Source organism: Camelus ferus, chromosome 14, assembly GCF_009834535.1.
Source record: "Camelus ferus isolate YT-003-E chromosome 14, BCGSAC_Cfer_1.0, whole genome shotgun sequence".
Classification (NCBI taxonomy): domain Eukaryota; kingdom Metazoa; phylum Chordata; class Mammalia; order Artiodactyla; family Camelidae; genus Camelus; species Camelus ferus.
This window is the reverse complement of record NC_045709.1, coordinates 5,612,908-5,639,077: the sequence shown is the minus strand read 5'-3', so window position 1 is coordinate 5,639,077 and position 26,170 is coordinate 5,612,908. Positions and strand designations below refer to the sequence as shown.

Below are 26,170 nucleotides of genomic sequence, written 5' to 3'. Positions count from 1 at the left end.
TTTTACATTAACAGGAATCTATCACCTCTGTCTCAATGAAGGTTTATACTCACTGAAGGTGCTCCCTCTTTCTGACTATAACTCTGATGTCCTGAAAATCTTGTTTCTTACTTATGTGTAATTTTCATCCCATGGAATACTTTGATGGTAAAAAGTAGCTTGGACTTCAGGTGAGTTTCTACCCTTATTTATGCCAGGGAACTCAGAACTGAGGTACTGAAAACCAAGGTAAGAAGAACCCAAACAAAAGATTGTATTTTCTGTTCATAGGATCATACATTTTCCATTTGGGTTTTCTCTGGGCTTTAGTTCTCTCGAAGGAAGCCCTAGTTCTAAACTAAAGCAGACAAACTAGAACTATCAGAGTGCTACAGAAAGAAAGTTGCTATTGTTTTCATCATGTGGGTTGAATCACAATACTGATCGATTACTTCCCATACACTGAAGAGTGGAAATTTCAAGTTGTTCTACGATTAGAAACTGCAAATGGTCCATTAAGACACCATTGACTTTGCTGAAGGATGACTGGCTAAAATTTTGTAGAACGACGTTATTATCAGTATGAGTCCACTTATATCATGAACAGTAACTTAATGATGGGAAAGCCAAACACAGCAGAAGTGAAATGCACACTTGCAAAAATGGTGAATTTACTGTTTGCCTTCCTCTGAAAAGTCGTAAGTCTATGGCTGAAAGAGATGTTTTTACTGGAGGGAATGCGGTCTTCACGCCCACTGAATCTCAGTGCCTTTTGCCTGTGCAATAATCCCTCTCCTTTTTACATCACCAGTTTCCCTCTGCTGCATCTTTGTTCTCTGCACGCAAACAAAATGCTGTTATTTCTCTCAGAAAAATAGAAGCCTCTCTTGGTCCTTCACGCCTCTCTAGATATCTCCCGTTTTCTGCTTCCTTCTGTAGTAAAGCACCTCGAAGGCACAGAGCACATTCACTCTCCATCTCTTCTCCCACGCTATCAGGGGTCTGACTCCTGTCAGGGTCTCCTCCATTTCAATAAAAACACTATTTCTTTGCTCACCATTAACTTCTGTGTTGCCAAATTCCAAGGTCCATTCTTGGTCTTAGTTGCTTATCCTCCTTATTGAATCATTTTCTCAGTTTGACTTCCAGATCACTCCCCTCTCCTGCTTGTCCTGCCTCAGTGGCTCTTCCTTCGTAAACTTCTTTCTTGAGTCTTCCTCACCTTCTCTACCTCTAACGTTGTAATGTCCCAATGCTGAGTCCTCAGACATCGCTTCACTAATTATGTTTATTCTCTAGATGATCCCACTTGTCCCATGACTTTAAATACCATCCATATACATCCATATATATATAGGTAGATAGATATCTCATCTGATTCCCAAATGTCTCTGTGTCCAGGTCTTCCTTGACCATTCTTTCTAAAATGAACCTTTCCTGTCATTTTCTTTCTTCTTCTTCTTCTTCTTTTTTTTTTTTTTTTTTTTTTTTTTTTTTTTTGGAGAGGGGAGCACTTTTAAGATCTACTCCCTCAGCAATTTTCAACTATATAGTATAGTATTATTAACTGCAGTTACAATGCTGTACATTACATCCCCAGGATTTATTTATTTTATAGCTGGAACTTTGCACCTTTTGACCCCCTTTACCCATTTCACGCCCCATCCCCTACCTCTGGCAATCACCTGTCTGTCCTCTGTATCTATGAGTTTGGTTTTTTTCTTTTTCTTTTCTTTTCTTTTTTTTTTTTCTAGATTCCACATGTAAGTGAGATCATATGGTATTTATGTTTCTGTGTCTGATTTATTTCACTTAGCATGGTACCATCAAGGTCCATCCATGTTGTCACAAATGGCAGGATTTCCTTCTTTTTTTATGTCAGAATACTATCTATCTACCTACCTATCTATTTATCTAACTATCTATCTATCTATCTCTATATATCACATTTTCTTTATCCATTCATCCATCAATGGACACTTACATTGTTTCCATATCTTGGCTGTTGTAAATAATGCTGCAGTGAACATGAGAGTGCAGGTATCTTTTCAAGTTAACATTTTTGTTTCCTTTGGAATAACACCAAGGCATGGAATTACTGTAGCTCTAGTTTTAATTTTTTGAGGAACCTCCACACTGTTTTCCATAGTGCCCACACCAATTTACAGTCCCACCAATGGTACACAAGGGTTCCCTTTTCTCCACATCCTCACCAACACCTGTAATTTCTTGTCTTTTTGAGAACAGCCATTCTGACAGATGTGAGGTGATATCTCGCTGAGGACTGGGTTTGTATTTCCCTGATGATGAGTGATGCTGATTAGTGATGTCATTTTCTATTCCCTTTCCCTGCTTCTTGTCTTTTCACAGCACTTACTCTTTAGCAGTGATTTTGTATCATGTATCTACTCATTTATTTGTTTGTTGTGTCCTGCCCTGACCCAGAGTATGAACTCCACGAGGGCAGGAATTTGATTTTGTTCCCTGCTGTGTCTCCAGCACCCAGGAAAGGGTCTGGTATGGTATATATCAGGTACTCAATAAATATTTGTTTAGTGAGTGACTGATGTCCAAATTCACTCTTTCAAATTATTCACCTCCTTTCATATAACAGTGTCAGACAAGCAATAGCTTTAGCTCTCAGGTGGAATTACACAGGCTGCCTATGTTACTTGACAGTCAAAGTGCCAGGATGGAGGAGGTTGAGCTGTGGAGCACCGTGAAAGGGGGTGCTGAGGAGTGGCAGCAATTCTAAATTAACCAGAGAGTGGCCAACCCAGTGCTGTCCTCTGCAGTTGCTGGTATTAGGGTGGGGAAACAATGGCATGGGAGGGCCTTAGCACAGGGAGGCAGCTTCATGCTTTCATGTGAAGAGTAGAGATCACAGGGCTCCAAATGGCATACAGGATTATTCGGGGAAACTGTCAGATGACCTGGAGCAGAAGAAAATTTGCAAAGCTCACAGGAGACTGCCACCTTAGTGCCTATTTCCTTGACTTCAGAACAGGATCATGGCTGCCTGCAGACGGCCTGATGTTCAGTCCAGTACCAGACAGGGGGATGGGCTGGGACAGGTATTGTGGGGCTTGTGCAAAGATAAATAAAACAAAATCTCTGTCTTCAGAGTGGCTGTAGACTTACAGGAGATGACAAGACACAGCTAATAGAAGGAAGAGCATTACATAACATGTAATGTGCTCAGTGGAGCCATGGAATCATAGCAAATTACATCCCTAAAGGAGGCTATTTCTGGATTGTATTTAAATATAGAACTCCTCTCTTGGGTACAAGAAGAACAATTTACCAGTCTCAAATCTCTTCATCTGCAAAATGTGGGCTTTTAATAGAAATCCTTTTTGTTCCATGTCCTTCAGTTCTAAATTGTTATCATTCTTAATTCACATACATGTAACCCTGTATACATACATATAGATATATAGATAACAAAACCTCATTAATTGGACTTTGCTGACTTGGGATTTAGGATCAATTGTCAGAGTGAGGCTGCTTGAATTTTGATTTTGTTCTGCCAGCAATATTAGTAGCTTGTCCAACAAACAGTGTAAACAAATTATAAAAGGAATGTTCGCCAACTTTAAAGAACAGACTGTTTCCAAAGTGCTCAGAACTCCTATTTGTAAACAAGTAGCTAAAGTGGAGTCAGCCATGTGGACAGATGTTCTGATACACTTTTTACATGTCCCTGAGCAAGGGCCCCTGGAGAGAAGGGGGTTGGCATACAAGTTCCCTGATCCTCACTTTGCCTCAGAGCATCAGGAGTCAGAGCTTGAACTGACTTAAGGAGAAGCCGGAGGAATCATCTCAGAAGCAGCATGACCTTGCCACTTACCCCTGGAGCTTCTACTGCCTCTCTTGCTCTGGCAGTAAAAAGTGCTTATGAAAAATGTGTAACAGAAAAAAAATGTATCCTTGTTTGATAGGTTATTATGTAAAATTCATTAATCTTTAAAGATTTATCAAATGCTTACTATGCAGGAGGCACTATTATATAGTCTCATTACATTACGGGTTTTTTTTAGCACCATGCATTTATTTATCCACAGCTCTCGAAAATATACTAGAACATCTCATTATTGTACCGTTAACTCTAATGCAAATTTCAGTTTCATTGCCTCAAAAGACTGCATGTATACCTCACAGGAAAATGGGAATCATACCAAAAACAGAAATGCAGGTGACTAGAGAACACTAAAACTTAGCAAAAAGTGTTTAGGACTAAGGTGAGAAGAGCTAAAATTCAGAATGAGATGCAAATTGAAAAAAGCCAGGAAGGGAATGAAAGAACAGATCCTAGAAACTGCACAACTAGGAAATTTCATTATATCTTGGCCAAAGGATCACGGAGTGAATCCTGAAGAGGAGATGGATATAGGAAAGCAGCAATAGGAGTCACTCAGGCTACCAGCCTCTCCCCGCGGCTGAGTCAAAGACTAATGGAAAAGGGCCGTGGTCTCCAATCTCTGAACACATTGAGGTCATTTCCAATTTGGTCCCTTTCCTAATGCTGCTTTCCTCACTCACTGTCTGGCTTTCGGATACTGTTCATTCTCAGAACCTTGCTGCAGTTCCAGCTCCTCCTCAGTGCAGCCCTCTCTACCCAAAATGACAGCCACTTTCTGGAAGCCCAGTGAACGCTTACAACACTGCTGTTTACCACTCAGCCGTTCTTTCCTGGGTGTTGAGTTGTTCGGGATTAGACTACAGATTCCTGAGGACTCATACCTTAAACCTTTTCATAATTTATGAACTTATACTTATGAGAAAAGTCTTACAAGCGATAACGATTAAATCATATTAATTATGTTTTGAATGGCATGTGTTGATTGAAAAGAGTAATACTGTAGGAAGTGGAACTATCTTGGAAAATTTGGGATGTATGGTCCTCAATATCCATTGCACTTAAACTCCTGAAATATTTTTGACTGCATGTTGATTGATTGATGAATGATAGTAGGAGATTTTTCTTTACAGAGATCTTTCACTCTAACCTATGTGTTAATGAGGTATGAAGGCCATTAGTGCAAATAATCAGATAACGTGTCCCAAGTTAGACTCAAGATATTCATCACTACCACCCTCTAAAAACTGCTGAGCCTCCTGTCTCCTCTATCCTGATTAATGACATCACCACTCAGCCAGTGACCTAAACCAGGACACTGGTGGTCACCCAGCACTCTCCTTACTCTCATATTTGATTCCTCATCAAATTCTGTTGAATCTCTCAGATTCACCCCTGCCTCTCTTTCAGGCAGCTTCTACCTTGGTTCAAGCCTTAGCTTCCCCACCCAGGCTCTATGGTCATTTCCTAACTGGTAGCCTTGTATCTGGTCTCCCCTCTTTCCAGTCCATTCTACATACATCTGAGGATGATCTTTCTAAAATGCAAATCTGTTCATGTCATCCCCCTTTCTAAATATTGCCGTGATTCCTCATGTCTAAAGGATAAAGTCCTAACTTTGCCTGTCATTCAAGGGCCCTCATAATCTGGTCCCTGCCGTTCTTTTTCATACCAACTTTGGCCATTTTTCTACATACATCATACCTTCTACCCATGCTGAAGCTGTCAGATTTTGAAGTACCATGCCATTTTATCTCACTATGTAAAACCATCTTTAACTCTATATCCATTTGTACTGCTTGAGTTAACTAACTTCAGACCTAACCCAAGGGCCAATTTCTTTCTTGACCACCTCTACAAGTCTGATACCTTGGTCACCACCATGCCTGGTAAATATCTTCAATATATTTGTTTACATGCTCATTTTACCAACTAGATGCTCTCTACCCTTGGGAGGATAGGGAGGGACGTAGCAGATTCCAGGTTGGAGAGAGAGTATATAGTTTGGGACTTCATATATTACCATCACCATAATGACTACTCAAATGTTTGCTGAACACTGGCAAGCCAGTGATAGCAGAGTTTAAAGGAGGAATTTCAGGGAAAGGGAAGAGCAGGAGCAAAGGCTCAGAAGCAGCAGAGAACTTGCTGTCGGCTGAGACCAGCCCGTGGTGTTTTTTCCCTGCCACTGCTAAACTGGAGGTTTTTATGAAGGGGCCAACGGTGAGAGAAGGAGCCAGTTTGAACAAGCAGTGACTCAATAAGTAAAACATGAAGTGCGACAGAAAAATAAGTCAACGATTTCTGCCCAGGGGGCTGGAGGACTGGGAGCCCCTCCACATAAAATGATAAACCTGGATTCCACATTCAGACGAGTTCTCACCATCTGAATTTGAAAAAATGTCCAAGAGGAAAAACAACGGTTACTTACAAATTACTTACAAATGTCTTTGCCAGGCAGAGAGGGCTTACGCCACCTGGTGGCGGTTTACCCAATTTTAGATTGAATTCTTTAAAGCAGTATAAACTCTCCAAATTTGTATGTACCATTTAAAATTATTATAAAATATTGCCTATATTCACTGTACTGTGTAGTGTATACTTGTAGCTTATTTATTTTATGCATAGTAGTTTATACCCCTTAATCCCCTACCCGTATCATATGTTGCCCCCACCTCTTCCCTCTCCCCACTGGTAAGCATTAGTTTCTTCTCTTTATCTATGAATCTGTTTCTGTTTTGTTATGTTCATTGCTTTGCTTTATTTTTTAGATTCCACATGTAAGTAATGACATACAGTATTTGTCTTTCTCTATATGACTTATTTCACTTAGCATAATACCCTCCAGGTCCACCCCAGTTGTTGCTAATGGCAAAATGTTATTCTTTTAAATGGCTGAATAGTGTGTGTAATGTATACACACACACACACCCCACATCTTCTTTATCCATTCATCTGTTAATGGACACTTAGATTGCTTCCATAACTTAGCTATTATAAACAATGCTGTTATGAACTTTGGGGTGCATACATCTTGTCAAATTAATCTTCTTGTTTCCTTTGGATATAAAAATTATTGAATAAATAATAAAGGGAGGAGAGTAGACAAATCTGTGAAGAAAAATTTCAAATAATTTAAGGTAGAACATAACTCCACTCTCAGTAAGTGTGCCTGTGCACACACCACCAAAAAGCACAACATGGAGAGGAAGAATGAAAGAGTGACTTTACTGTAGAGAAACCTGACAAATATTACCCCACAGCCAGATGATCAATGTTGCTAAGTCATGTTGATAGTATTTACCCTTGATATGACTTTACCTCTGTGGTCTTCTGCCCCCAAATCCACAATCCAAATCTAAACATTAGAAAAACATCAGAGAAATCCCAACTGAAGGACAGTCTACAAAGTACCTGACCAGTATTCCTCAAAGCTGCTAAGGTCATGAAAAGTAAGGAGAACCTGAGAAATTGTTGCAATCAAGAAGAGCCTAAGAAAATATAAGGACTAACTGTAATGTGGTATCCTGGTGGGATCCTGGAACAGAAAAAGGACACAAAAACAAAGAAAATCTGAATAAAGTGTGGACTTTAGTTAACAATAATACATCAATATATTGGTTCATTAACTACAACAAATATACCAAATTAATAATGTAAGGTGGTAGCAATAGGGAAGAATGGATGTGGGATATATGGAGTTTCCACAATTATCTGTAAGTCTAAAAGCTATTCTAAAATAAAGATTAAAAAAATGAGTCAAATATCCCGTCACACTCAGTGCCATGCAGAGATTCAAGGAAATGTCAAAATATTATTAGGTACTTTTTGGAAAATTAGATAGCAGAAGCGTATATGCAAGAAACAGGAGGTTTTCAATCTAGGAAAGAGATAAAAGATGGCTTAGGCACATTTAGATGCAACTTTTTCTTTTGAAAAAAGTATAGTTCATTAAAATATATAGAAAAACATAGAAAATATAGAAAAAATACAGAAAATCAGAAATTGGGAAACAAAAGCTTTCATAATTTCATCATCTAATGCATCTACCATTACTACTATTTTATTTTCAATTTTTAAAATATATATAACTTTTTGTGAGTTGTAATCACACTTGATATACAATTTAATTTCTTGGAAGTTTTTCCTTCTCTTAATTGAAGATAAATCGTACACAGAGTTAGTTAATTGGTTTCATTCTGCACTCTGGACAGTTAACTTAAGTGAAAGGGAAATCTATGACTTCCCAAGACTAAATGAATATCCTGAATCTTCACTACTTATTTGTCTAGGACGTGGTGCAAAACCAGAGGGGATGTGTATGATGTTATATAGGAGATTGATGATGTGTCTCTTGATTTCACTGTGGAGGAGATGTGATATTTAAGAAGTAAAATGGAAAAGGCGAAAGTCCATTGCTCGGCAAGAGCCACAGAAATAAGAACTAATAGTATTGGAGTTGGAAAATAGTTTAGGGGGACTTAGAAAGAGCATGTGTGTGTTTATGGAGTGAGGTATGAGTAACTATAACATGGCATGGATTGAGAAGAACTAAAGTTTCGTCAATGCTAATAAAAATTAGGTTCATGAATTTGCAGTAAGACAAGTCAGAGATACTTAACTTGTAATAGGGCACAAAGATGGCTGTCAAGACAGGGATCATCTATTTCACTAATGTGCGGTGTGTGAACATACTGGGAGAAGAATGTATTTGAGAGTAAATGGTAGGAGGTATTAACATTATCAAAATCTCTGTAAGTAGGAGCTTGAATGCAGGCAATACTGATTCTTAAGATTTGATACAATGGCAATTTTCCAGATGTAAACGTTTAATGTCTTAAATTCAGTTAGATTGTGGGAGCTAGAAGTGGTAAACATTCCTGAGTACATGTTGCCACCCAGTGGATGAATGTGCATGATGCACAAATCATTTGCAAAGGAAAAGACAAAAAAGGTTAGGATCATGATGTTAACGTTAAAGTTTTGCTTATGTTCAGTGATAGCAGGTGTCACCTGGATCACACCTCTCCTTCAAAATGCTAGACCAGATTTTAACACACATTTTTCAAAGTATTTTGATAAACATTTTCAGAGGCTTTCAGCAATGAGAGAAAAATATTGAGTGTGCTTAACAGCACATTAGATACTAAAGTTTCATTAATGCTAATAAAACTTATGTTCATGAAAAAATTTCCAACAAAACAGCTCAGAAATACTTAGCTTGTAATAGAGAAGAAAGAGGGCTGTCAAAGCAGAGATTAGAGATTCAAATCCTGACTTCCCAGGGTGCTAAGAGCTTTGACATGAAGTCAGGGATGAATTACATTTTTGGCATAATAATTTTGAGTTTCCCTTTATCTGAAAGCAAATAAAGATTGATTAGATTAGGGATATGTAGAAACAATAGGTGGAGTCATTTAAAATATGTATTGAGGCCATGTTTATATAGGGATTTCCCAGTGGTTCAAGTTGGAGGGGCACAGCAATATTCTTCTCTTGGGATAACTCAATTAGAATCTTCTGGTATTCTGCAGACAAGTCTAACCCTATATTCTGTTTTTCCTAAAAAGAGAAATAGGATTTATGCGATTGGAATGACATTGAAAATCTAAAGAAAACTAGTCTGGGGCCTTATTTTTTGCAATGCTTATGAAGTATCCAACATAGAGGTTTATCCATCTGCTTTTGAACATCTCTCAATGGGGAACCCACTAACGTGTTCTCCTTTGTTGGGGCTGGGATTCATCGATCTACTTCTACTTGTGAGCTAATAAATTAGTCTATCACTGTTTCACTGATGTTGGCAGAGGACGTGAGATGAATAATGGAAGATTTCATTATTCATAGTCAACAAGTAGGATACACATCATGTTCCAGTTAGTCTCCCTTACCCACCAAGTCCCATGTGGGCACCAAAGAGGGGCCCAGGTGTATCCTATGCACAAGGTAGGTCTTTGTCCTAGGTTAAAAATACTGAGCTTAGGGAATCCGCAGCTTTTATAAAAAAGTAGTAAGCAAGTCTGCCTTTTCTCCAAAGTGGGATCTTAACATTTCCTTCAAGGTTGCTTGCTGCAAACATAACCCGGATAAATGGCCTGGGAAAAAAGAGCAGACAGGGCCTTGCTGGGTATTGAAGGCCCCTGATGGATTGCCTTTCTCAATGTTCATACTAATCCAAAATCAGCCTTCCTATAGTTTCTACAAATTTGTTGTTTTTCTTTTCCATCCTTTCAGCATTTTGTACTTCAAACATCTGCAGCGTGTCGTCCAAATGCCACTGAGACTTCTTTTCGCCAAGCTGTTCATTTCTAGTCCCTTTGACTGTTCCTCCCATAATCTGGCTTTGGGCCCCCTCACCATTAGTACTGCATTCCTCTGACCTTGTTTAAGGCTTATTTCCCAAAATGTACTCCAGCTATAGTCTAATCCGTTTAGAGCAGAGTGGCAATACTGATTTGCTTATTCTAGAAGTATATAGCAACCTGTGATCCCAAGAGCTTTTCTGGCCATCCCATTAATTCTCACTGAAAACCCCTAACTTTTACCATTAAACTGATAAGCCACACACTTTTATTCTATTCTATTCTTATATCAGAGGATGGAAGCTCCATGTAGTTTTTCATTATAAAGGAACCATCATACCAACCAGATTCCATTTTACATAATAGAAAATGTTAAAATAAGCTTATTATTTTGAGATGGTTGCTAGCATAAAAATGTGGCTTTTTGTTGTCTCCTATTTTGTGGATTATAGACCTCCTCTATATACGTTGTTTGTTCTCTGTGTTAATATAAATGGAATACGACTTTCATACTTTGTTTAAGAATCCAAATTTCTGCTTTCTACCCACCATGCCCCACTCCATGCATGTACAAGAATGAGGTGACAATGTTCATCTTTTGCTTTAAAAAAGAAAACTGACATATATACATACTTTTTTCAAGAGTGAAAAGAAATAAACAGCTTTGCAAAATAAATATTGGTCTCTAACATACATGATTCCCACAGCACGCATGTATCCTAAAGCAATATTTTAAAGTTTATATTGCTATATAAGTTGGAGACAGGAAAGTCTAATGATAAAGAATGGTAAAGAAACATAGATAAACAGTTTAAAACAGATTTCCATGAGAAATGTTCCTTCTTTAGAATGACTTTAATGTATCGTTTTATTAAATAAGTTCAACTAAATATTTAAGATATAAAAAGTACCTCATAAAAAATTACAACACACATGCCTCAAAATTGTTTATTATCTTTAATAAGCTTTGTAGACTTTGTAGTGGATCCAGACTTTGCATTGAATCATTAAAGGATTTCTACCCCTCCCTCCCTTTTTTCCTTCTATAGATGTTAGAATATTACATTGTGTTATTATCTTTGCTAAATACTAAAAATATGGAGTAAGATATGGTCTCTACTCTGATGAAAGTTATGTTTAATAGTAGACAGACCAATATTTAAAAATTGATACACTGAAGACTATAAAAGATGATATACAGGATGCTAGTGAGGAAAAGGAAAATGTTCCGGAAGAGGTGGCCCCTGATTTGAGTCTTAGAGAATGATTCTAAGTCAGAAGTGAGGTTGAGAACAGTCATCAACAGGTACAAAGCTAGAGACAAGAGAAAGCATGGCTGTAGAAGATCGTGGTAAGGCCTGCTGTGGACCCAATGACACAGGAAAAAAAGTGTTCATATTTTTAGCTGCAGCAAAACTTTCCTTATATGGCAGAAGTTAACCCTTTAAACATTTAACATGGCCGGCCGCTCACCCTGCCTAATGGAACAAAAGCTACTGAGCTTCTATCCATGGCCTGGCACACTACTCACTGTGTACACACAGTCATCCCTTGGCGTCCGGAGGGGACTGGTTCCAGGACCCCCTCGGATACCAAAATCCAGGAATGCTCATGTCCCTTATATAAAATGACACAGTATTTGTATGTAACCTATGCACGTATCATATACTTGAAAATCATCTCTAGATTACTTATAATAAATAATGTGAATAGGCTGTAAATAGTTGTTAAGTGCAAAGTAAATGCTATGTAGCTAGTTGCCAGAACGTGGAGAATTCAGGTTTTACTTTTTTGAAACTTTCTGGAATTGTTTTTTTCTCCCTGAGTATTTTCAACCCACAGTTGGTTGAATCCATGAATGTGGAACCCACAGATATGGAGGGCCAACTGTGCTAAACAGACAACTGAATTTTGGTCATATCGTCAAGAGGACCTAAGGAGACAGTAGAGTGCTGTACTCAATTCCTTAGATGTGTATTTTGTGTATGTCCTGGGTCCTGCTTCTTTGCTAATTAAGTAGAAAGCCTAAGTGAAAATAACCTTGAACCAAATTTGAGTTCTAGTCAGTCTGAGTGCAAACCAACCTCAGTGGTCTAACCTATCTTAATGGCATATTCTAGGAAATGAAAAAAGTACAGAATGACTGGAATATAGGTGTAGAATGGAAAGTAGTGGAAATTGAAGAGGTGAGCAGGGCTGAGATCATGAAAGCACTTAGAAACTTTAATGAGTAGGTCTTTATCTCAGAGACAGTGGAGAAGCCATAAAATAATTTTGAAGAATGTAATATGACCAGATTTGCATTTTAGGGCAATCTATAATGGCAGTGTAGGAAAGGATGCAATGAGGAAGCACTAGTTAGAAGGCTGCTCTAACACTACAAGTAAAAGATGATGATCTGAAAGGTCTGTGGCAGTTGAAATAGAGACACAGAAACGGATGGTAGATTTACAAAGTCGGTAGTGGTAGCGTGGGAAGGGAAAGGGTGAAGAAAAGGAAGGCATTCCGAAACACTCCAGGGCTTCTATCCAGAAGGCAACTGCATGGGTAATGATTTCATTCTCTGAGATAGAACACCAGAGGGGAGCAGGTTTTGGAGGGGAAATGATGAGTTAAGTGTAGAGGATGTTGCATTGGAGGGGCCCATAGAGTATGTCCAACAAACAACTCAATGATCAAGTCTGAATATGTAGTTAAAAGCAGAAAACTCAAAGAATGAAGTTATATGAAACATAGGTTACAGAAACAAGGATTAGGGGGGCAAATACAACTCTAAAACACGTGCTTAAGGAAGCTGAAGGAATAGGGAAGCGCTGTGTTGCAAAACTAAGAATTAAGAAAATGGAGGATAATAAAAATTCAAAAGTCAAATGTCACCATGGACAAATCTATTTTCTACAAATATTTCTCATGAAATAAGAAGACTCTGTTACTGCTGTCAGAAAGGAACAGTGATATTTTGAACTACAGAATCTGTTAGAAATTTTAATTGTTTAATAAGATACAGTAACTGGACACCCCAGCCTTCTGAAAATTAAGTAAAACAAAAAAGCCTGCTCCAGATACAGAAAGGACACAGCTCACCTCAGGCACTTGGCAAACAGACACAGGGAGTGTGATGTAAGCATTTTTTCTCTGCAAAGAAAATGCATCTAAGGAGAGGATGAAAAGTTTGTTTCCACAGAACTGACATGTGATCATCCTGAGTCCAAACTAAATGCATTAATCTGGAGAAAGCAGTACTAGCAGATTTCTTTTCCTTCATTAAGCAATGACCTAACACAGAACAATGCACTTATAGCAGCTGTCTCATCTTTGAAATCACAAGTTTAAAAACACTGCCCACAGTGGACGTGGACGTGGACGTGCTTTAGACCAGAGTGCGTATAAACACATACATTAAGCATAGGGACCATGCTTCCTTTCTTTACTGCACGATTTACAAAATTTTTACAGCGAGAAATCTATGGTTCCACTGCATCCAATGTGATTTGTGTGAATTTACATGAGCTGGGGCAAAGGGGCTATGTATCATACTTGACACTTGCATATTTCTTGTATATCATTTAGCACACACACAGATCCATGTCTATACACACAGATAACCGAGCAGTGCTTTCTCTGAAGTACTGGACTTCCATAGATTGGTGGCATTCTCTAAGAGTTCACATAAAAAGCAGGATGGATACAGTGGAAGTGTAACTTTAGGACAACTGAGTGAAAACAAGTACCAAATCCCACTTTGAGATATAAAATGATGTCGTTCAAATGTCGCTGTCCTCTTATTTCCAGCTTCTGGATCCAAGGGTATTATTTATGCTTTTGTCATGTGACACAGAGTGAGCTTCTTTGAATTTCCCCCCCCAAAATCTACTTACAGAAAAGAAGTTACTGGAGATTCTGCAGAAGTGAGACCCAGGTAGGTGAGGACTCCTAAAGATGTTTATCTGCTTGAACCATAATAAGTTACCTCTAAAGTAAGAGCAATGACCTTTAAATGCCCTTTTAAAAAATTTTGTACAAATAAAATACAGGGATTAAGATTGGTTCAACTTTATACCAAGAAACAGAGTAGTTACTTGTAGAAACACTACCTCCTAGTGGAAAAATCATTTTTTTCATTTACTTTGTAAAGCAATGGAGTGTATCATGTTTAGTCAGTACACTATTCTTCAGAATTTAAATTTACAATTAGGCAAATTTCAGTTTTAAATGTGATATTTGGAGGTAACAGTCATGAATTCTTATCTGATTTACAAATTTAATTTTTCTTCTTAACAAAATGACAACTTATATGCAGTTAATAACAGTGCTTAGATTGAAAACAAAACTTATTAAAAATCATCAATGTGGGTACACCCTAGAAGTCCCAGAAACCTATATACAGATGCTTAAAAGTGATAGAGATCTTTTTGTGACAATAAGACATGACTACTTAACGACCTACATTCTGGTTCTGAGTTACTCAATCAATACTTTTCACTCAGTAAAACAGCATACAGACAACTTTATATGCTCTGGCACAGGCAATCCAAAATCACAGATAGTCAAAAATAATTTTTATTTGGTTGTGGAATATTTTGGTGCATAAAATGAAATATGGCTGCCTAATACCCTGAATTCAACAAAATAATGCACAGTGAAGAACTGGAAAATTATCAGTCTTTCTCAATGTGTGGAATTATTCCTTAATCTTTCTTGTTACCATTAAACAAAAGAACATTTGTATGAGTTTGAAATTGCTATCCTATGATTTGTATTTCATGCCTTCCCTAAATTAGAAAAAATGAGGCATTTCATGTAAATTTCACGCTGAGCTATGAGGTGCATAGAACAATTAAACAAAGTATTAAGTTGTGACAACCTTACAACACATATCACAGTATTAACATTGTCGGTTTATTGATGGTCATCTTTCACTGGATATTAAATCTTGAGGGCTACAACTAAATTTTTTAAACTGGAATACGTCGACAAAATTTTGACTGTACGGATATGTGATTTTAATAAAAAGTTGTAAAACCTTAATTTAGATAGCACTGATTAACTGTAAAATCTGAAATGAGTTGGAGGCACAACATGTGGGTTCAAATCTTGACTTCATCACAAGTTACGTGATTTCACCCTCTACTGTAAAGAGGCTCGGGTTTTCTCTCTGAATAAGAAGGTAACACCTGACCTGTGCGTTTCAGAGTAATGACAAAGGTAAAATCAGGTCATGGATATGAAAGCCCTTTAGAAGCACCAAACAAATAGAGCTTTCTGCACATTCAGAAAAGACATACATACGAAATAAGAAATCTTGTTAAGGTACAACGTGCCCTTAATTTGTATTAAAAATATGTACCATATATACGATTCTTCCCAAAGGAAAACAGCTTAACTCCTTTCTTCAGCCTACAAATACACTTAAAACTATTCATCCCCCCATAAAACTTATGTACATATACATACCCCTTCCTTCAAAATACCCTGGTGCTTTATTTTCTCTAGTAAATATTGGCAAAGAGTCAGCACTGACGCATCCTCACCCTCAAAGCACTGAAATCTGACTCCACCACCACTACCCGTAGAACAGCTTAATATGGTTAATCCATTGGCTTCTTCTCAGTCCTCATTTTATTTTCTTTCTGAAGATTTCTTTTTGAGCATCTCTCACATCTATGCTGGCTTCTTTCTTCAAAACGACTCTTCTCAATTTTTCTCTTCTAGGATTACTCTATTTTACTGGTTCAGCTTCTTGTTCTTAAATGCAAGTGTTCTTATGAGGGTTCATCCTTGGACTTCCTTTTCTCTCACCCTGTATTTCTGCCCAGATGATCCAGCCTACTCCAGCTGACTCAGGCATCGTCTCTGCAAAGCCAACTCCCAAATGTCTTCCCCCCCACCCCCAGCTCTCTCCTAGGTTCCAGGTCTCTATTTCTAATTATTGACCACATATTTCCATCCTGGGGTATTTCAGTCTGTGTATCAACCTCATTATCCCTCCCACTTGTCCCAACCTCCTCCCCGTCTTTGCTGCCACTCGAGGTAGTCAGCCAAGAGTCTGCGTCATCATCAGCGACTTCCCCACTCTTCCTCACCTACCCTCTCCATGATTTAGTACCAGGATCTGGACATTTCACCAAATGTCTCTCTAATCCACCTACTCTCTCCTCTATTTTAATTTCCACTGCATTCAGGTTTCCATAATTCTTTTTTAAAGTATTTTGACTGCCTTTTAATTAATCTCTCTGCTTTGGTCCCTCACAAGTGAAATCCATCCTGTTTAATATAAGGCCAAGGACACAGAAACACTCTCCAACTTTCTATGACTACTCTTTGCCAGGAAAATGAACTCCAGACTCTTTGGCATGGCATTCAAGACCCTAACTAATCCATTTCCAACCTGTTTTTCCAGTAACTCTCGCCCACACCCTTCTCTTTCTAGAACATGTTATCATCCACTTTGAGTTTCATGCCCTAGTTGATGGTAGTCCTTCTACCTGTTATGGTTGTTCTTTATTTGTCAAAAGCCTTTACATATTTTGGGCCCATGTGATAAGCCATTTTCTCTGTAATATCTTCTCTATCCCACTTTCTAGACAAAATTAATCCTTCTTTCTCCTGTACTCTTCTGCTATTAAGATTAAACTTAAGTGTTAAAAGTGTTTATCTCCTCCACTGCATTAGACTCAGAGGAAAAAGTCTTACTCATCTTGATTTCACCTATGATTCATACAACACTTGACAGATAAAGGCATTCCCAATAAATAATGAACTGAACAGACCTATTCCTGATTTATGTGACAAATACAGAGAACAACTTTTAAGAATAATCCTCATCTGTATAACATATAAGCTACATTATGCTGATTTTTGTCAGTTATTGTTAGAATCAAGGAAAATCATAATGCTGTGGACAATAATGAAAATGTATCCTAAAGATGAATTATCCATTATAATCCTTTTGGTTTTAAGTACACCAAACAGTTAAATTTCTCTTTTACAATCACTATGGAAGGAAGCAGGAAGCAGGCAAAAATCTAGTCAAGTACCTGTAAAAATACACAGAAATCAAGTATGAGACCGTTACTGGTGCTGGTAAAATATCAAAGTAACAATTATTAAGTCTGTTAAAGTCTTTTGTATACTAAAGAGTTAAAGACATTGTAAAAACTAAAAATAACTCAGTTAAAAGTAAACTTAAGGAAAATCAGACATTTGTTAATAGGTCTGTGCTAAATCACTATTATGAAATATTTTTGTATAACTCTTTAAAAACCCTGTAATAAATACCAATTTAATGAAATTAAACTCTATCTTACTCTATAACTGTAGATCAGGTGTCAGCAAACTATACAGCCTGTGTACCAACTCTGGCCCCTCAGCTGGTTTTTTTTGTAAATAAAGTTTTATTGAAACAGCCATACTCATTTGTTTCTGTATTGCTCCGGTCTGCTTCTGCTCTACAATAAAAAGTTGAATAGCTGAGACAGAGACTGCATGTCCCACAAAGCCTAAAATATGTACCATCTGGCCCTTTAATGAAAATTGGCCAATTCCTGCTATAATCAGTTGGAAATCTACTTGAAAATCAAGCAAGTCTGTGTATGTGTGGATTTCTTATTATTATAGAATTTAGAATTTCTATGCAAAGATTTCTTCTCAAAAATAAAAAGAATAAAAAAAGAAAAGTCGAAGGACGTTATGACAGGAAATTACAGACGCCAAGTACATAGGAGAGCTGAATGGCATCCATACAGGATTTTTAAACCAAAAATTATTTTATTTTTATACTTTTAATATATGTCTGCCTGATTCTTCTTCATTATCCAGGGAAAGGACTGGCTGCTCTTTATATTTAGAGTGTGCCACTGAAAATTAAATTTCTACCACTATTGCTTCACTCAAAAGTAGGAAATTAATTGTTCCTATAGGAATAAAGGAGTAAAATATAATTCTTTTCAAAAATGAGGGGAGAGAAAGGTGGAAAGAGGAAGGAAGGAAAAGGAAGGGGAGGGGAAGGGAGAACCTTGCTGTACCTCATTCCCTAATTGATATGAAGCCAATCTGTGTACCAAAGTTAAGACCATCTCGGATATGGGAGAAAAACTTGTCAGGATGGCAGGATGTACAGAGGCTGAGATCTTGGTTCTGGTCCTGAATATTCTGCGGTAGAATTCCTCCTCGTTCTAGAAGAATCCTTAGGATACACGTATTTCAAAAGACAGAAAGAGTTTATTAATAGCCAAAGCAATATGAAAAAAGTATGGATGTTGGTATAAAAGAATTCTGGGAAAGATCTGCTTGGAACAATGCAAATTGTTATTCATTTACAGAACAGGGACTGTCCTGTCAGGAAACGGTACATTTCATCACCATTTATTACCTAAGTTCATATGTGAAGTATACAACCTCCACGTTGCCCTGCAGACAAATCTGTTTTATAATCAAAATCAAGTATGCATTTGAGAAGAAACTTCTATGGTTACCAGGGTATTTGGAGACAAGATTCACTTGATTCAGACAGACCATGCTTTGTAGTCATCTGGCTCTCCCATATCCTTGCCTCCTATTAACCAGATTTTTCACAGAAAACTTGCTTCTCCATAAACACTTTATGGTATGAAACATGACTATAAATTAACGAGTCTTATTCCACAAGTCACGTTTAAGAATCTGTTTCAATCCTTTCTAACTTATGTACTAAATGAGGCGGAATCTGGGTAAGGTTGCACTACTCGAATCAAATCAGACATCAATTTTCCTTTGTAGAAGTGACAAACAATTTTTAATAACTATTAATAGCAAAACTTCATAAGCTCAAAAATACAAGGGACCATAAAGAACTTGAAAGTGACTGTGTGTTTATATTATCTAATATTTTTTGCTGAAAAATATATTCCTCTATTTAATTAGAGAATAAGAATAATTTTTAAACATTAGCTTCCTGATAGTTTATTATATTTAGGAGAATTCAGCTGAGGAATGGCTGTGAAGTGCCATTTTTTTCCCTACAAAAGTACCAACTTTTCTATATGAAGTTAAAGTAGATCTCTTATAACTAAATGCCAACTGTTTCTTCCTTCACTTGTAAATCAATAAGAGATACTGGAAGATTTCTGTTATTCAAACTTAAATGAGAAAAGATTTCATATTGAAAATGAGTTTTTGTCTAAGAGTGTATGTCAGCTACTTAAACACCTGCCACCTGAATTTTTCTTTGGAGTTACTGATTGTTCCCTAAAATAATTTTCATTTTAGAAGGAATAAGAAATAACCAAACTTGCAGTTCTGGACTGAAGTCGAACATACCTGGTGGCTTTACGGATGTCAACATGGGGATTTGGTGAGTCAAGTCGCTGTACACATCCAGGATCAAGATTATGAAATGCCTTTGCTGATTCCCTTGGCAGAGTGAAACAGCAAGGTCCTACTGAAGGCCCCAGTACAACGATAATGTCTTCTAAACTACAGCCGTATTCTGCTACCATAGCGTTCACTGTAGCCGTAGCAATGCCTAACAGAGTACCTCTCCAACCTGGGGAATATAACAGGAAGCAAAAGAGATAAGCAAAGTTGAAACATCACAAAACTTCACCATAGCTTATATCTAAGTTAAAAATGAGGCAGTTCCTGTATTTTTCAAAACCTGGAAATTGTAAATGAATCACCAAATTAATTAAGCTAAATAATCAATTAAATAATTAAAATACTAGTTTTTAAATGCAGCATTTTATACAAAGCATCTGACACAAGAGAGACATTCCTCTTCCTTTTTAAAATGGTCTGTACTTTCAGTTTCCACTGGGATTATATCTTTAGTCTTCTCTCCTTCACTTTTTTTTTTGTCACATTTTTAAGAAATGTGGGGAAAAATAAATAACATAAAATTTACCATTTAAACTGTTTTCAAGTGTACATTTCAGTAGTATTAAGCCAATCCACATTACTGTGCAACCAATCTCTAGAATTTTTTCATTTTGCAAAACTAAAACCCTATACCCATTAAACGAGAACTCCCCTCTTTCCACCTTTCCCAGTCCCTGGCAACCACCATTCATCTTTCTGTACCTATGAATTTGACTACTCTAGGCACCTCGTGTAAGTAGAATCATTCAGTATTTGTCTTTTCGCAACTGGCTTATTTCACTTGCATAATATCCTCAAGATTCTTTCATGTTGTCACTTGTTTCAGGATTTCCTTCCTCATTAAGGCTGAATATTATTCCATCGTATATATTTTGCTTGTCTATTCAGTCATTGGTGGACATGTGGGTTGCTTCTACCTCTTAGCTATTATGAATAATTCTGCTATGAGCATGGTGTGCAAATGTCAAAATCTTGCTTTCAATTCTTTTGCATGTATACTCAAGAAGTGGAATTACTGGGTAATAAGATAATTCTACTTAAAAATTTTTCAAGAACCATCATATTGTTTTCCATGGCAGCTGAACCATTTTATACTCCCGCCAATAGTGCAGCATGGATCCAATTTCTCCCCAGCCTCACCAATATGTATTTTCAAAAAAATTTTTTAATATTAGCCATCGCTATGGGTGTGAGTTGATATCTCATTGTGGTTTTGATCGACATTTCCCACATTATTAGAGATTGGGCAACTTTTCACATGCTTATTGGCCATTTGCATATCATCTTTGGAGAAAGGTCTACTGAAGTCATTACCTGTTTTTTTATCAAGTTGTCTTTTATGGTTGTTGCTGAGTTGTAGGAGTTCTTTATTCACTCTGAATATTAACCCCTTATTAGATACATGAATTGCAAATATTTTCTCTCATCCTGTGGGTTGACTTTTCACTTTGTTGATTGTGTCCTTTGATGCACAGAAGTTTTTCATTTTGATGGAATCCAGTTTATCTACTTTTACTTTTGTTGCTTGGGCTTTTGGTGTCATATCTAAGAAACCATTGTCTAATCAAGATCACGAGGATTTACACGTATGTTTTCTTCTATGCATTTTATAGCTTTAACTCTTACATTTGGATCTTTGATCCATTTTAAGTTTTATATGTGATGTAAGATGAGGATGCAACATTATTCTTTTGCATATGACTATCCAGTTTTCCCAGCACCATTTGCTAAAGAGACTGTCCTTTCTCCATTGTACAGTCTAGGTACTTTGTCAAAAATCATTAGACTACATATGTAAGGGGTTATTTCTGGGCTGTATATTCAATTCCATTGGTCTATGTGTCTGTCTCTTTGGCAGTACCATATATACTGATTTGATTACTATAGCTTTATAACAAGTTTTGAAATCAAAAAGTGTGAGACATCTAATGTTGTTCTTTTGCAAGACTGTTTCATTTATCTTTTAAACGTAATGTTTCAAAACCTAGGAAGTAACAAATTACAAATAATATTCCCGTTTTATGTCCAATAACTGAGACTCAAATTTTAAATAACTTTTGACAATGTCAAATATTAACCATGACTTGTAGTTATCCAACTTCATTACTCTAGCTAGATCAAAAGAAAACACTCCATTTTCTTATTTATCTGTCATCTAAAAAGCAAAGTAGTCATAGATTTACAAGCAGAAGAAAATCCAAAAGATCATTCCTCATTTTACGTAGAATCCTAACCACTGGATAATCTAAATAGTATTTTTAAAAACCTGCAGAAAACAAAATTCCATAACCTAACACAACATAGCACCTAAAAATTCTTCTTTGTTCTTATCTTTAGAGAGTAAAGTCACTAGCCTACAGCATATTAAACTAAATGCAATTTTTCAAACATATCTTGTTTTTTCTTACCTCCATACCTTTACACATGCTTCTGAATCATCAAGGACACCCTCCTGTGACATATCTAATGTCTCACCTTCCTATTCCCTATGGCCTAGCCCTCAAGGGTTCTCAACTAGAGGCAGTACAACCCCCTGGGAGTGTTTTGAAAAGCATGGAGGCTCTTTTTTTTTTATTCGTGGGAGTGCTACTGGCATTAAGAATTTCAAAAGCCAAGCAAACTTTGTCTGCAATGTAAACTATCTTGCCCCAAATGTTAACAGCACCCTTGTCCCAGAAACACTGATACCTAGCTAAATCCTACAAATATCCCCCAAATCAGCCCAGGTACTGCTTTCTTTGGGAATTATACTCTGAGTCACATAATGTGACTTAGGCATTCCTTTTACCTGCTCCTATCATGAGTGTGCCAGCTCTACCCTGTCTTACCCTTAGCACCATGTGAAGTAATCAACTATTTGTAATGTCCATCAGAAAGAAATTATACCTTTTCCTGTGCTAAAAAAATTGGTCAAACCCTAGAAGCTTTAATTAAGTCCACTTACCAGAGTGAGCAACCCCACATGCTTTCTTGACAGGATCTGCAAAAACTATCGGTATACAGTCAGCACCAAGCGCTGCTATTGTGACTCCTCTTTGATTTGTGGTGATTCCATCATAAGATTCAGGCTCCTTCCTCCCCATAATCCAGACATCATTGGCATGATCAGTCTAATCCCAAAGATGTGAGATAAAAATATTTTGAAAATAAAAATTTCTCATGCCATAAGCTTTTCTGAAGGTAGTTTTGTACAAAATTATATAACCAGTTTAAGATTACTAGCATTCATAAAATATATCACTTCCATAGGTATATGATAAGATAACAAATTTACTTATTTATCTCTGGTATGCTAATGTCTGCATATTTTATTCAAAGCAAACTTTAACATTTAAAAATTCAAAATAGACCATCCATCATGAACACCTCCCACTAGAGATGGGGTAAATCTCTACTTGCAGTAATTTCCACAAAGTACCAATTTATTGAAAGAAATTAAATTAGCAAATCAATGATAGTTTTACTTTTCCTGGAGTCAAGTAAAGCTGGAATTCTATAGGAAACAATTATCTCACCAACTGTACCCTAGTTCCTCTTAGTGTTGATTTAGAAAATAATGGCCTTTCTCTCCTACCATTCAGGAAGTTTCATTCTAAATCAAAAAGGGTAGTGGTACTATACTCTGAGAATTAACTGTCCTTTTAGAGGTGAGGAGCTCCAAGTGAAATATGTAGAACTGATCTTTAGGCTACAATGTATAGCTCTAAGAAAAACAATCACAAGCATGATCCTAAATTTTAGATAAACACCAGATGCAAAAGTTAAATAGCTTATTTAAAGTCCATGCAGTCATTAGCAGAGTCCAAAATACACTTTAGAGCTTCCAAAATAAGAAACAAAATTTTACTTTTATTCGGTAAAATTTCTTCGCATTAAATCCTGCGGCATTCCCCAACCTACGCAGATTTTCTTGAACGACGACCTTGGGATCTCTTCGTTTGGAACTACTGAAGAGATTGAAGGAGCTAAGAGTTGGTATGTAAGATATGCCACCTGCTCTTGTAGTAAATCCGTGTATGAAAATATCTGTTGAAGATAAGTATTGAAGATTAAAAACATGCTATACAAAAGCTATAAAGCATTACAAACCCAGTCGCTCATTAAGACTTCCCCTGATCACGTCAACCTACATTAGTTATATGACTTCTAATTTCTATAGCCCTTTGTACCTCCATCTATTCTTATTGCATACTGCTTTGAGCTTGTTTTACCTTCCCTGTGGGATTATTGCTCTTCAAAGGGTACCTTTTGTCCCATTTGTCTTTGTTATAACCAACAGCATATAAACCACAGTAAATATCCTTTATCCAAGAAGTAAGATTGACTGTTTTAAATTTCACTCCTCTGGAAAAGCACCAGCGAGTTAAGGTTTCAGAATTTCTAAGCAGGAGATGCTTAGGGTCATAAATCTCATTTAAAAGGAAGGCTAGGGGATTTGTCTTAAAGCTGAATTTGCATAAAGTGAATTTATTTACTTAGGGTGGCTTTCAAGGGACTATCCCTTGACACCCCTGACACTACAAGGCCACCCATGACACTCCCATGTTGTAACTGATGCTAATGAGCATAAGCTCACAACAGTCTACAAAAGAAAGAAGGGAAAAGAGGTGAACTACCTGTAAAAAAAGACTGGCTTTTCACATCTACAGATAGTGTTTAACATACCTGAGATCAAAGGAGATGTGATAATGGTTAATTCTCCTTTCAGTGCTGGCAAACTTCTCAAATATGTTTCTATTTCATTCCGGATTGCTTCTTGTTCTTGAGCTGTGATCGTGTTCGTTTCAGTAGATTGTTTCAAAAGACCTCCCCTCAAAGTCATCTCTAAGTCTTCAAACTCAAAATTGTAAACATCAGTGAAGAGTTGATCAATAAATGCCTTCATTATTGTCTTCCGGTGCGCAGGCACAATTACCTTAATGCTGCTCAAATTTTTTTCATCAATTTTTTGTTTAATGGTATACAAAGAGGCAGCCATGCTGGGATTGCTAACAGTCTCAAATTCTCTTAAGAGAGTTGATAATCCATTGCTTGTTTCTAATTCACAATTATCATGGTCACAACTGATGTTACTGCAACACATTATGCAAAGGAACTTGGCCTTGGCACTGTGGTGGTTTCTGATGGAATTCAATGTCTTTAGTAATGCCTGATGACAGTTTTTCTGAGAGTTCAGTTTCAAGCCAAAGAGATCAATCAACACTGCTTCTGCCATCCTTCAATACTGTACAAAATTCTTTAAAACAGATTTTTGTGTCCCCTAAAACTCACCTGAAAAGAAAAATTAGCTTAAGTAGGAATACAAAATTATATCAATCTCTATATAGTTACAACAGAAGTTTACGGATGGATAAAAAGAAGAGTTGCATTGATTTTAGAATGTAACCAAAGTAATGAATCTAGACTCCTCCCAGAAAAGCCAGTCCACTATTTGTCATGAGAACAATGACAATGAAAGCAAAGCCATCTCTTAATTCATTTTGTGAAAGTACTTTACATCTTTTCCGCAGAAGAACAGTTTTTGTTTTGTTTTTTCAGATAGCAAATTTTAAGCAGGGAATTGCTTGTTGACTTGACCAAGTCCTGTTTTTTAATTACAGGCTGTCAACTTATTGATATATCATTATCCTGAGGTGACTGGCATGTTAGATCACATCCCTTCATATGAAATATCTGGGCCCTAAGTTCAGTGGGTTAAAAGGAGCTGTATTTAAAAACTGCAGGGTTGTTTTTGTTTGTTTTCAGAAACAGACTCAGATATAGAGAACAAACTAGTGGTTAAAGAGAAAGGGGGGTTAAGAGGTACCAACTAACACGTGTAAAATAAGTAAGATACAGAATATATAGTACAGCACAGGGAATACTGCCAATATTTTATAATAACTTTAAATGGAGTATAACCTATAAAGTACTGAATCACTATATTGTACACTGGAAACGAATATACTATTGGCAATCAACTATTTGTCAATTTTTTTTTTTAATTGCTTTCTTAGGAGAGAATAGCAGAGATGACTGATACATTTCCCCCCAAGATTCACACTCAGGTACGGCAGTTATCACAAAAGCAACTGCGATTCGGATCAGGAGTGCATCCTACCTACTCTCCTATTCACTGCCCCTGAGTAGGTTTTCTCACCCCCAGCACTGCCCTCCCACCCCAGGCTGCCAGTCTCTCTGGTGACCATCCCCCACCCCCGTTGCCAGGACGGTTTTCTCCTGCCGCCACTCCTAACCCCCTCCCTCTGCACTGTGAAAAGCCACACAGCGCCTGTCACCGCCAGGTCCGCGCTCGGCCCCCGCTGGGGGAGGGGGCACCGATTCCCCCACCTGCCCGGACACCTGCACCGGCTTCTCCCGCCCCTTCGGGACTTTTTGACCGTCGGACGCGCACCCAAGGCTGTTCTTCGTCCCCGCCTTGCCGCAGGTCACTTTTGGTTGCGCACTCTGCACACTCTGCCGCCCTCCACGCCGGTCCTGAGCCGGAACGAAACCGCGAGGTGCGAGCATGTACCCTGGGGGTCCGAAGGCGGGTGCCCGCGGCTGTGTGGGCGGCGCCCGTCCCGCCTCAGCCGCCTCAGCCGCCTCATTCGCCCGACCGCGCCGAGGCACGGCCGCCAGGGCGCAGGGAGGGCGGCGGGATCCGGGGGGGGGGGGGAGGGGGAGGCGCCGAGCG

General features: G+C 37.7%; 2 protein-coding genes across 22 annotated transcripts in view; one reads left to right on the top strand and one right to left on the bottom strand.

Annotated features, from left to right (window-relative positions):
- CCDC122 (coiled-coil domain containing 122) overlaps nucleotides 1–26,170 on the top strand; it is an 82,016-nt gene that overhangs the window by 24,416 nt on the left and 31,430 nt on the right. For 11 of the 20 annotated variants that reach the window (XM_032496108.1, XM_032496106.1, XM_032496103.1 and 8 more), the window contains one exon: nucleotides 19,387–19,471. The exons of 4 other annotated variants lie outside the window; for them this stretch is intronic. In XM_032496108.1, the coding sequence (XP_032351999.1) occupies nucleotides 19,453–19,471 (19 nt within the window). In that variant the 5' untranslated portion in view covers nucleotides 19,387–19,452. Of the gene's footprint in view, nucleotides 1–13,931; nucleotides 14,060–19,375; nucleotides 19,472–25,490; nucleotides 25,542–25,889; nucleotides 25,995–26,170 lie in introns of those variants that run through there. 5 more of the 20 variants (XM_032496092.1, XM_032496090.1, XM_032496107.1 and 2 more) reach the window with 5 other exon arrangements.
- Nucleotides 14,388–26,113, bottom strand: LACC1 (laccase domain containing 1). 2 transcript variants are annotated; one of them, XM_032496088.1, is made up of 7 exons: nucleotides 25,889–26,113; nucleotides 24,160–24,765; nucleotides 23,342–23,520; nucleotides 22,439–22,604; nucleotides 19,438–19,663; nucleotides 18,165–18,325; nucleotides 14,388–17,177 (listed from the first exon to the last, which is right to left on the bottom strand). In XM_032496088.1, the coding sequence occupies exons 2-6, from the start codon at nucleotides 24,707–24,709 to the stop codon at nucleotides 18,166–18,168; spliced, it is 1,281 nt and encodes a 426-aa protein (XP_032351979.1). In that variant the 5' UTR covers nucleotides 24,710–24,765; nucleotides 25,889–26,113; the 3' UTR covers nucleotides 14,388–17,177; nucleotide 18,165. The 2 variants fall into 2 exon arrangements, with proteins under 2 accessions (XP_032351979.1, XP_032351978.1); XM_032496087.1 differs by having other exon boundaries at nucleotides 25,825–25,960.

Coding starts and splice junctions, on each gene's coding strand:
- LACC1 (XM_032496088.1), bottom strand. CDS start 24,709: ATGGCAGAAGCAGTGTTGATTGATCTCTTTGGCTTGAAACTGAACTCT. Junction 23,521..24,159: donor CACATCTCCTTTGATCTCAG/GTATGTTAAACA, acceptor TATCTTCAACAG/ATATTTTCATACACGGATTT. Junction 22,605..23,341: donor AGAAATTTTACCGAATAAAA/GTAAAATTTTGT, acceptor CTTTGGGATTAG/ACTGATCATGCCAATGATGT.